This window comes from Glycine max, chromosome 15 (genome assembly GCF_000004515.6).
Source record: "Glycine max cultivar Williams 82 chromosome 15, Glycine_max_v4.0, whole genome shotgun sequence".
NCBI lineage: Eukaryota > Viridiplantae > Streptophyta > Magnoliopsida > Fabales > Fabaceae > Glycine > Glycine max.
Window position 1 is genome coordinate 31,968,412 of NC_038251.2, and position 12,559 is coordinate 31,980,970.

A 12,559-nucleotide genomic window follows, 5' to 3' on the forward strand; every position below is an offset into this window, starting at 1 on the left:
TTTACAATAAAAAAAAAAACTTAACTTGTGGTGCAAGGTTATTTTTGACTAATGATAATTTCTTTAAAAAAATTAAAAAAAGAATTTAAAAATATAGATAAAAAAGAATAAATTGATAGGGATAGGCAATTAAAAAATAAAATATATAGATAAAGATAAAGTAATGATAGTTTGAGATGATTTAGAAATAAATTTTTTTAAATAAGTATGAGAGAAAAGAGAAAATGGTGAAAAGTGATATTTTTGCCTGTACAACTAACATGGTAAATGTTTAATTTATATAACTAAAATTTATAATAAATAAATAATTTTAACTAAATAAATTATATTGTAATTAAAATTCATAATTAATAAATATATTTAACATAATAATTATATTTAAGACCTATAATAAATAATTTTTTATGATATATGCATAATTATTTTTAATTATTGATAATTTCTTTAAAAAATTAAATTAAATTTAGAAATAAAAATAAAAATGATAAATTGAATGATAAGAAGTTAAAAAAAATATTCTAAAAACTTCTTGTTAAGAAAAACTCTTAAAATTTCTCAAGTTGAAGAGTGATTCTTAAAAAAAAATTCATTGAAGATAATGAGTCTCATTGTTCTAATTATGTATTCGTAACCGTCCACCAAACATTTAAGCAAATAATATCTTAGAGAGGAAAATCCTAATTAAAAGGAAATTTAGGAAATTTTGAGGTCGAAACACTTCTCTCAACCTTTCTTGAAAACGTATTAAAAAGAATGGTTATATTTAGATATTCATTGTTTACAAACACTATAACAACATTTGTTATATATCTATATCTCTCTTCTCATGTCGCATCATATCATAAATCTCATCAATAAGTTAGCCCTGCTCTCTTCCTATCTCTCAAAGTGTGTAAGAAACATTTTCCTATCAAAGAAGTCGGATTATCAATCAACATACTTCATAGGCACGGACACAAACTTAGCTCTCGATGCTATTCAGGATGATCTTTCTCAAGTAACTGACGTACGGGCTCTTTTGAGCAGCTACTTTTTAACAAATTATTTGAAATATTTGATACAAGAAGAGCTGTAAATATTTAGAATTTTTCAAAAGCCAAAATGATTTTAAAAAAACCCATTCAAAAGGGTATTAACTAAAACTATAACTACTCTTACGACAATTAACACGACTATAATTACTTATCAGCATAGTTCCTATTGAGAGTATATTAACATTTTGAAGTTTAATAATTTATATTCTTTTACTTTTTCCATATTATAAGAAATTAAGTTACGTACGTACCCATTATTTGTGGTTTTTATCTAGTATATATATAAATGTGCGTTGTTCTCAATCACTTTCCCACTCTAATTAACATACTTGAAACAATTATTCCTTTAAAAGGGTTGTTACAACTACAAAATAAATGAGTTACACCAAAGTCAAAAATGACTTGAGCAAAATAAGACCAAACAGATAATAATGTACCACTCATGTTTTTAGAGGAACAACTACGTGATGACATGAAATTCATGGTGAATTATTGCACTTTGCTCTTGTCTGATTTGGTTCCTCATAATCGTGACTCCCAGTTTCTCTTCCTCTTTACTCTATTGATTTTCTTCAACTTGTCTATTTTTTTTTTGGAAAAACTATTCTTATACAATAAAATTATATAATTTATTTCATAATAAATAAAAATAATAGAGATGAAAGATGTGAGATAAAATAATTGATATGAAAAATTGTAAAAGTAATATTTAAAAAATATTAACACAAATATTTGTAAATAATATGTGATTTTCTTTATAATTATTTGCTATTGAGTCATATGATTGAGTGATAACGAGAGGAGAAGGGCTTTCTCAATAGTCACTGCTCACTACTCACTACTCACTACTCACTACTGTACACTACTGTACAGTGAGGAAAATTTCAACCATTAGGTCACATCATAATCTGTACCTTCCTGTAGGCTGCAACTCAAGATTTTTCAAATTTGTATAAAGATTTGGCCACTTCTCATAATTCACATCACACGGTCCCCTTCACTCTCTTTCTATCATTCATTCAAAACGATGACATGTCTCGAACATAACGACTCCTACCGGAATAGGTGGTCACATGTGCCAGGTGTCCCAATTATACGCGTAACACTTGCAAAACATTCCCATGGACACGTTTAATTGCACGTTACTTAGGTGAAACCGTGAAGAAAGGGTTCAACAATGTAATAAAAGTTACGTAGAGAAAGAATTTGGCAAAATCACCATTCTGGGTTACTTTTAGAAATTATTTACCAGAATGGGTCTCTTTGCTTTTTATTTACTAAGGGGTGCTGTTTTTGCAGGGAAGATGCTTACCTGAGGGGCGCTTACCGGAGGAAGGCGACACGTGGCCGCTGCTGCAGGTGGTGCAGACGCCGAAGGTCGCGCCCTGCACGCAGGCGCTACTGGTCGCGCCCTGCACGCAGGCGCGTCCCGTCGTGCCGTTCCCGAGGCGCCTTGGTTCGCGCCCTAGCCCCAGGCGCGTCCAAGCGCCCTTAAATGGGGTCCCCCCCTCCCCCAAACCCCCCACGGAAGCTGTCCCCCCCTCCCCCAAACTCCCCCTTCGTGTTCCCTCCCCCCCCCAGCAGTCCCCTTCTCATTCCCCCCTCCCCAGCAGCAGGTTTTTCTTTTTTTTTTTTGTTTTTTTAATTTATTTTATTTATATAAATGATTATATTTTAATCTTTTTATATATATATAATTTTTTTTTGCAGCCAGCTTCTCCCCTGTTTGCAGGTTTCCCTTGCCTTGTTTGGTTAGTTTTTTTATTTGGTTAGTTTTTTTTATTTTTTATTTAATGTATATAAATTGTTATATTTATATATATATATATATATATATGTATATTTTTTTTTGCAGATAGGCAGTTTATATTTTTTAGTGGATTTATTTGTAGAGGTAATTATTATTAGTTTGATAGTGTGTTATATTTTTAGTGCTTTGTTATATATTTTTTTCTAGGTAGATAGGCAGTTTAAATTGATATATATTTTTAGTGCTTTGTTTTTTATTTTATAATAATATAAAATTGTTAATTATTGTTGAAGATAATTATAGATAATAATATTGTTATTTAAATATTATATAAATTGTTATATTTTTATATATATATATATATATATATATATATATATATATATATTTTGCATATAGGCAGTTTATATTTTTAGTGGATTTATTTGTAGAAGTAATTATTATTAGTTTGATAGTGTGTTATATTTTTAATGCTTTGTTATATATTTTTTTTGATAAATAGGAAGTTTAAATTGATATATATTTTTAGTGTTTTGTTTTTTGATTTTATAATAATATAAAATTGTTAATTATTGTTGAAGATAATTATAGATAATAATATTGTTATTTAAATATTATATTATTATTTTTGTTAATATTTAATTATATTAGTTATAATTGATGTTATTTGCAATTGTAAGACTTTGTTGTTGTTGGGTTGATAATTTTAGTTTGTAGAATATAATTTTAATTAAAATTAATAATAAATATTACTAGAATATTGCTATTGAGCGTATTTAAAAAAGAAAGGCATATTGAGTTTGATACAATATATCAATAGTTTAAAATTAAAAATAAACTCTAAATTATAATTAATAACTTTTAAAATAAAAAGTTAAAATTAAGAAAAAAAATTGCTGAAATTGCTGCTATATATATATGTGTGTGTGTGTGTCATTATAATTCATTTACTTAAATTATGTGTTCATTTATAAAATTTAAATTATGTATTTTTTTAGAATATTGTTTGCGTACGTATTTAAAATGTATTTAAATATATTGTAATTTATTATTAATTATTTATGATATGTGTGATTATTAATTTTTTTTCTTGTTATACAGGAGTTTTAATATGGCAAGTTCGTCATCATCTAATCATTATGACGTGGCATCTGGACCATTAGAGGATGATTTACTGTGGATGCAAAAAAACCATATATCACAACATATTTGGAATGGTGCTAATCAAAGGACATTAAAAATTCGACGAGCTACACCACTGTATAATCATAGAGAAGCACCGCCCGAGGAAATTATTCCTTTATTACAAGTTTCGGGTTTGTACCCGATAATGAAATTGGCGCAATTGAAGATAAATGGAGCATTAGTTAATGCTTTTATTGAAAGGTGGAGGCCAGAAACACATACATTTCATTTGAAGTGTGGCGAGGCAACTATTACACTTCAAGATGTTTCTGTGCTACTTGGTATTTCAGTTGATGGAAGACCTTTAACCGGCAATACAAATATTGATTGGTTTGAGTTGTGCCATGAATTATTGGGTGTCATGCCTGACGATGATGCAGTTGACGGGAACTCACTTTTATTGAGTTGGCTGACTTCTCAATTTGCAAATATTAATGATTTCATAGGCAACCAACAAGGGCTTGAAAGATTTGCTCGAGCTTGGATCTTAAGATTCATAGGAGGCGTGATGTTTGTTGATAAAAGCAGCAAAAGGGTGCCAATGAGATATTTGCAATTTTTGAGAGACCTTAGAGAGTGCAGCACTTATGCATGGGGAGCTGCTCTTCTGGGTAACCTTTATAGAGAGATGTGCATCGCAACAGACTATCATGCTAAATCAATAGGCGGTTTCACTCTCTTGATTCAGTTATGGGCATGGGAACGATGCCCAACGTTAGCCCCGTCAGTTATTCCTCCACAACAACAAAACGCGCCACTTGCTTACAGGTATACTTTCCTTTAATATTTTGAATTGATAATTAATAAATATGGTTGCTTGATGTTAATCATTATTATACGTAACATCTTATTTTGTTATTTGTTTTTTTGTGAAGATGGTTAGGAGGTGAATTGCATCACATAGGCAATGACAATTTACTTGAGTTTCGTCGTAAATTAGATGTCATGAAACGCGACGAGGTAATAATTTTGACATTTGTTTATTAAATGATGTTCTAATTGTTACTTAATTTATTAAATTTAACTTTTATATGCAGTTTGTTTGGGTCCCTTATGCTGGACATGTGGAAATGAATTTGAGTCAAGTTTGTTTTATTGGGTCTGTATTATGGACATGTATCGTACCACTTATTTGTTTTCAAAAAGTGGAATGGCACCAGCCGGATAGAGTCATGCGACAGTTTGGAATGCAACAACCTATTCCGGGCCCAGTAATGCAACCCGAAAACATACATGACTTGACCTTAAAGGGAAAAGAAGGAAGAAATTGGATGCGACTAATGCAACCCGCGCTTAATGAATGGAATAGTCGCTATGAAAGGAGAGTAGAACAAACGCCGCCACAAACAGGGACCCTTAGTCTGAACTCTGAATATATGAGGTGGTACAGGCGTAAGACAAAAGTTTATGTCGACCCAAAACATGCAAGAAGAGGACTATTGGTATAAATTGTTCATTATAATTTAGAAAATAATGTTGCGTTGAAGATTATTTTAATAACTATTCTTTTATTTTTTTATGCAGGGTGAAATCGCGGAAACACTACATTTTATGGTGTCGCCTGTTGGGAGAAGGGTTTGTACTTTTGATGATTTACTGCCATGTATCGAGAAGATCACTCTTATATCTGAAGAAGAGGATAGGATACTTGAGGCACATCAAGATGCTCCCCTTCTCAGCCACAATTTGAACATCAGCAGTTTAATATACTACAGCGAAGTGTGGAGACTCGAGGCTTAGGGCGACGTCGGCAAACTGTGGATGCAGCACCGTACAGTTTGCCTCCGATGCCAGAACGAGAACATGGAATGTATTACACACCGCCGGTATTCACCCAAGAACCATCGCAGATGGCGCCGATGTATTCATACCCACATGATTTCCAACCAGGGTACAGTATGACAGGCATATTTGGATCCTCTCCTCCTTCAGGGGGGACTCCTTCATTCACCCAAAATAATGAACTACCGACCCCAAATGCTCCACTTGGTGGTCCGTGGAATGTACCTGGAAATATACCCGACATGAATGACTTATTGGGGGTCGATTTACGTCATGATTTCTCTGCCGAGGCTGACGAAGTGGATGAAAGGGGGAATCTTAGAAGAAGAAACCCTGATAGGGCAGCTAGGAATTGGGATCGGCCATGTGGGACATCGTCGCGGCATCACAGACATAGTCATGATTGATTAATAATGGGTTTACATTGTATTGTTTTTTTCCATGTACTTTGTATTGTTTTTTTTTCTTCATGTTTTAACAATGTCATGTACTTTCAAATATTGTTTTCATGTTAATTTTATATTATTGTTACTTTAACGTTCAATCTTATCGTGCAATGCTTTTAAAATAAATTACGATAATGTCACTGACACATAAATGTGTTTAAGAATAACAAAAAAAGAAGTAAACATTTCATTATCATATGATCTAATACATGACATCAACAACTGCCTTGTTGAGATTGCAATGGACAATTACGCCGGTTGTGTCCTACTGTCCCACATCTGCCACACTTGTAGCGACTTTGCGATGGCTCCCTCCAATCCATTTCATTTCTTAATCGAGTTGATCTTGGCCTTCCTTTTTTGTCACGAATAAAACTTGGATCAGGCACAAGTGTCCACGGGTCATCAGATGGGACAATCGCATCGTCATTCCCAAGAGGCCACCATTGTGCGGAGTAAGCACGTAATATGTAGTCATTTGTGTACACAACATCTATATATTGATAGAAGTTGATGCTAACAGTACCACACGCAGCAATGATATGAGAGCACGGATAGTGGTAAGTAGTAAATTGTCCACATTGACAGTAGCGCTCATTCAAGTTAACTGTCCATTTATGTCCACCTCGTTGAGTCATAGGGTCGAAAGCCTCCTCAACCTCAAATATTGTTCTCTGAATATCATATGTCCGAACAATGTGAGAACAAGCCTTTTCTTGATTTTCCCTAAGTTTTTTCATGACGTGTGAGCAATATATTTGACCATCGCGTATTTCCCTTTGTGCTTGACGACCACGATCAACAAAATACTTTCGACACCTGCTGTATGTTGACTTCACAAGGGCAGTTATTGGTACATTGCGACATCCCTTAAAAACTTTATTTACACATTCGGATAGATTGGTTGTCATATGACCGTATCTACGGCCTTCTTTGTCATATGCCATTGTCCATTTTTCTTTTGAAATCTTCCCAATCCATGCTTTTACTGGGGGACTCAGCTCACAAAATTTATCAAAATTTCTATCAAAAATATGCTTACACGGGGTGTATCCTGCACATAATAAATTATCCACATTAGTCAAATTTGCATAACAAATAACATATATGTTATATATGAAATAATATATGTTAGATATGAAATGTTACCTAATTTTTTTAACATTTCTTTTTGTTTCCCATTCTTAAATTTGTGATTAAAATTACTTGCAATGTGGCGCACGCAATACACATGATACGCATGAGGAGGTTGCCACCCAAGTGCTTCATTCGCAACAGCTGCCTTTATACTTGCATGACGATCAGAAATGAGACAGATACCATCTTTATCTGTGACATGTTCACGCAAGTGTGCCAAAAACCATGACCACGCTGTTAATGTTTCCCCCTCAACCACAGCGAATGCAAGCGGAAGAACATGACTATTTCCATCTTGTGTTGTTGCAATTAACAGCGTACCGCGATACTTCCCATACATGAATGTACCATCAACTTGTATGACTGGTTTGCAATATTTAAAAGCCTCTTTGCATTAACCGAAGGTCCAAAAGACTCGATGGAACTGTCGGTGTTCACGGCTGACAGTATTGCCAACAACAAAATCATCATCACAAATTTGATAATACGATCCTGGCGAATGATTTTGCATGTGTTTCAGCCATGACGGAAGAACGGCATAAGACTCATCCCAGTCGCCATATTCAATTGTTATTGCCTTTTGCTTTGCCTTCCACGCTTTCCTGTACGAAATGTTGTAATTAAACATTCCATTGATCCTCTCTTGAATCAAAGAAATCTTGAGTGACGGATCTTCTTTGATCATCCCTATAAAAATAAGTACGAAAAATTATTGTACACCACACCAACAAACACAAAAAAAGGATAAATAAGAATGAAAATTTATAATCATACCTAGTACACAAGTGGCAATCAAATCAGAATCCAATTTATCATGGTCTTGAGTTATACTCATATTCAAGCAACTGTGTGGTCCTCCCCATTGCGTAACTTTCCATGTATCAGTTTTTTTTTATAAAATTGCCCTCATATAAAAAGGGCATGGGATGTCATCGCTTCTATTTCCACAACAGACGACATATTTCTGCGATTTAGATTCAACAACTTTGAAACTTTGATGCACTTTCATTACATATTGTTGTAATGCATTTTTTACTGCGCTTTTGGTATCAAATTCCATACCAACATATAATTCTTGACCCATATTAAAATTTGATTCCATATCTAAACCGCAAATTTCTTCTTGGTCAGGATAACTCCAATTAATATTACTATAGTGAGAAGCAGAATCCCAAAATGGAGTCTGACTTCCACCTACAAAAACAATATACCAAAAATTTATAATTCAAGTGTAGAGAATTATTTAAATATTATAATATTTATTTATATATAACAATAAATATACCTTCTCCCGATTGCACAACTGTAAGTGGTTCGATCAAACGGGCAGCTTCATCATCTGTGTCAGACATTTCATTAATATCCTCATCCTCATCTAGTGAGTCCTCAGCGTATGAATTAGATATTAAGTAATCATCATCATCAAAATCTTCTTCTGAATTTGTTCCAACTGTTGCACTACCCGATTCATTGTGAGGCATATTATTTCCGCATGATAACAATGAATTTGTCAAATTAATTGCAGAAGCACCCGCAACATCAACTTCAACACATAATTCTATGACAGACATTTCTTGTTGTTGTTCAAAACTTTGAATCATTGTTTCAACATCTTCATCGTCACAAATTTGCAGTGCAATATATTTACCTGCAACTAAAAATCTACAAGTGATAGTAGATATACTTTCATGTTTTTGTAATTTTACCTTGTCGTGTATCCTTTTTTTTAAACTCTCAAAACTAATACCACGCTTTATTTGAATAGCTTTTTTAGGGCCTTCAAATGTGATACCATCATCAGTTTCATACATCTTACCATTTAAATAGACGAGTGTAATAATTGAATTCATTTTTCAAAAATATACCTACAATAAATAATTAATGTCGTCAACAAACAATAATATAAAAAATATATTAACATAACATAAATTATTAACCTAAAATAAATTAACAACAACAAATTACTCTAAATAAATGAAATTACTGTCACAACAATTTCCTACTTCGCACACGAATGACGCAAAACAATCGGCATTTATTTTTAATGTCTATGTATAAATTTTGGCTATTAAAAAAATATACCAACAACATCAATAATTATGAGCTTAACTAATAATAATAATAATGTGCTAGACATAAAAACTACTACAATAAATAATTATTGTCATCAACAAACAAATATATCATAATTATAACCAAAAAATAAATTATTAAGTTACCAAAAATTACTAATTATCACACAAAAAATATAAACAAAATTACTATTTCATTTTATAGTTCATGTCAATTTGTTTATGCACCTACAAAATATAATCATTATTATCATCACCAAAATAAATATTAATTAATGCTATAATGTATTGAAGATAAAAAATATTTACTAGTTTTGAACAAAATTTCTAACCGGTACGTTTCAACTCAGCTTCAAGGTTTCCAAATGAGGTTGATTTTGTGTTTGTGTGAAAATGAAACGGAGGGCAGATGGTTTTATAGGGAACAGGGACGTGCCAGGGGCCCCACCACTAGTGGAAGTGCCTGCCAGGCTACCACTAGTGGTCGCGCCTGGCAGGTAGGCACGACTGGTCGCGCCTGGCAGGTAGGCACGACTGGTCGCGCCTGGCAGGTAGGCACGACTGGTAGCGCCTGGCAGGCAGGCACGACCACCCCTGTCACATCGCCCTGTCCAGACAAGCCACGTGTCGCGTTCTGGTGGAACGCGCTCCTCAGGTAGGCGCTTTGTAGTAAAATAACAGACCCCCTTGGTAAATAAAAATAAAACAGACCCATTTTGGTAATTAATTTGTAAAAGGGACCCAATTTGGTGATTTTGCCGAAAGAATTTCGGGTAAAAAGTGTTTATAATACGTGCACTTTTTTTTATATATAATATACATGCATTTTGTATTATATAGACCTAAGGCATAAAATTGACACAAACCATGCCCTATCTCTGTCTTGTAGATAAGCTATCGAATTTTGGCCACTCAAGTTTAAGTGTTTCTGTTGACAATTTATGCATGCCAATATACCACTAAAAACCTATACACCAGATAAACCCGTCTTCTTCTTCTTCTTATTTTTATAAACCCGTTTACTTCGAACTCCAATTCTGCCAGTAAAACATGACACTTCTCATTATTACTTATATCGGAACATATATATATATATATATATATATATAACATTTTGATAACTGCATATACAGTTTTTAAATATATAATTCCTACAAAGCATGGATGATTCAATTTGCATCACGTATTCGTATCCAATATATATGTTTTTGATATTTTTACTTTTGGATATTTTATCAACACCTATAAATGAAGTATTCAAACTTATAAAAAAATTATAAATTCCAATGCAACTAAAAATTAGACATATGAGCATATAACATGGAAGCATTAGTTGTCTGTTATGAACCAAAAATAAAAATTGTTCTATTTATTTATTATTTCAAGAAATGAATAAGATTGATAGTTTTTTTAATCAGCAGAATAAGATTAATAGTATTACTCTTATTTGTAAATAGTATGAAATAATTTATGATACTAATTATTTATTAACTTTTTGGTTCAGCAATGTCTAAGAAATATATTCTTAATTTAAATTTATAAAATTATAGATAGATATTAATTATAATAGGATTATTTTATAAATTTTTGTACATATCTATATTTATTTTACGCATCATACCTTCGTGTTTTTAGAATAATCGTATCTTGATATCGGATACATATCGCATTGTGCATGGATCATAGAATAATTCTAAGCAATTCTCATAATATTTTAGATGCCGTGGTTCCTGATCCATTAAAATATTTTCCCATTTGTATTATAAAGGTGTCGAGAAGCTTCTATAAGGTTTCATTGTTTTCTGTATTTCATTATTACACTAACTTAAGATGTGTTTAGTTTGTATTTTTATTTTTTATTTTTATTTTGTTTTTATTTTTTGAAAATTATTTTTATTTTTAAAATATTAGAATTCTGAAAACATATTTAGTTTGACTTCTTATTTTCTGCTTTCAAGAAATAAAAATACATTTTCAGAAGGAAATATATTTTTAGATTTACTTAAAATTACATTTCTTGCCACCGCGTTTTTATTTTATCCAAAATGATATTCCTGGTTTTAATTAAAAACAAAATTGTATTATTTTCTATTTTTGATTTGTTTGAGAAAATATTTTCACAAAAATCTAATTAAATTATTTCTATCACTATTTTTTATTTCCAATGAAGATAAAATTAAAAAACAGTCAAACCAAAACTAAATACCTTTTAAGTGGTTTTGCTTTTTAAGAAATCAAAGCATGACCATACATCATTTTCTTGCCACGTGACCTACCACGAGGTGGAGACCGATGGATGCTTATATTGGGTATCAATCAGTCTTGATTGTCACATGGACCGAACAACGAGTCTTGATTGTCACACAACTTCAACCGTCCAGCTATGTATATTGAACAATCGACAGGTTTTTAATTAAATTACTAATTTCTAATTCAATTAGCCGGAAGAAAACTATAAGCAATTTATAGATTATAAAAGGTTTAAATATCTTTTTATTTCTTGTAATTAATTTAGTATTTTTTACATTTTTTTTTTGTAAAAAAAATTTGTTTTTACTTTTTTAAATTATATTTGTTTTATTTTTAATTCTTAAAGTTATATAGATAATGTTTTTAACTATTGAAAAAATGTTATCAAAAACATTATAAGGATGAAAAATAAAAAAATATATAATTTTGCAAGGATGAAAAACAAAGAAAGTTAAATTATAAGGACTAAAATATATATTCACTATTAGAAAAAACGTTTTTACCATTGATTATTTTAGACATTTAACATTAATTTTGAATTGATGTTGAAAAGATCGTCATTAAAAGTAAGTCATTTTATCATCAGTTATATAAATCGATGCTGAAATTCACTGTACAAAATCAGTTCTCCTCAAAATCAATGCGATACAGTAATAGCAAGTAGCAAAAAAACATAAATGACATCGATTTTGGGAAAAACCAATGTTGTATGACACAATACAACATCGATTTAGACAATTGATGTTGTATAGCACAATACAACATTGGTTTTGGAGACAACCGATGTTGTTTTTGCAGTTTCTTAATATTTTGTTTATTTACTAACTAAACCCAAGCCTGCAAATTAAAAACAAATCAATCTAGGCCAAAATCAAATCAATGCAGGCAGTATATATTATATTC

At 31.6% G+C, this 12,559-nt stretch overlaps 3 protein-coding genes across 3 annotated transcripts; 2 read left to right on the forward strand and 1 right to left on the reverse strand.

Annotated features, from left to right (window-relative positions):
- Positions 1-3,895: 3,895 nt before the first annotated feature.
- Positions 3,896-4,753, forward strand: LOC121173546 (serine/threonine-protein phosphatase 7 long form homolog). The gene has a single exon (XM_041009604.1). The coding sequence runs from the start codon at positions 3,896-3,898 to the stop codon at positions 4,751-4,753; it is 858 nt and encodes a 285-aa protein (XP_040865538.1).
- Positions 4,316-5,709, forward strand: LOC121173547 (serine/threonine-protein phosphatase 7 long form homolog). Its single transcript, XM_041009605.1, has 2 exons — positions 4,316-5,411; positions 5,494-5,709. Exons 1-2 carry the CDS (start codon positions 5,001-5,003, stop codon positions 5,707-5,709), a joined length of 627 nt encoding a protein of 208 aa, XP_040865539.1. The 5' UTR covers positions 4,316-5,000.
- Positions 5,710-6,412: 703 nt separating this feature from the next.
- Positions 6,413-7,674, reverse strand: LOC121173548 (uncharacterized). The gene is made up of 2 exons (XM_041009607.1): positions 7,404-7,674; positions 6,413-7,251 (listed from the first exon to the last, which is right to left on the reverse strand). Exons 1-2 carry the CDS (start codon positions 7,672-7,674, stop codon positions 6,413-6,415), a joined length of 1,110 nt encoding a protein of 369 aa, XP_040865541.1.
- Positions 7,675-12,559: the final 4,885 nt, after the last annotated feature.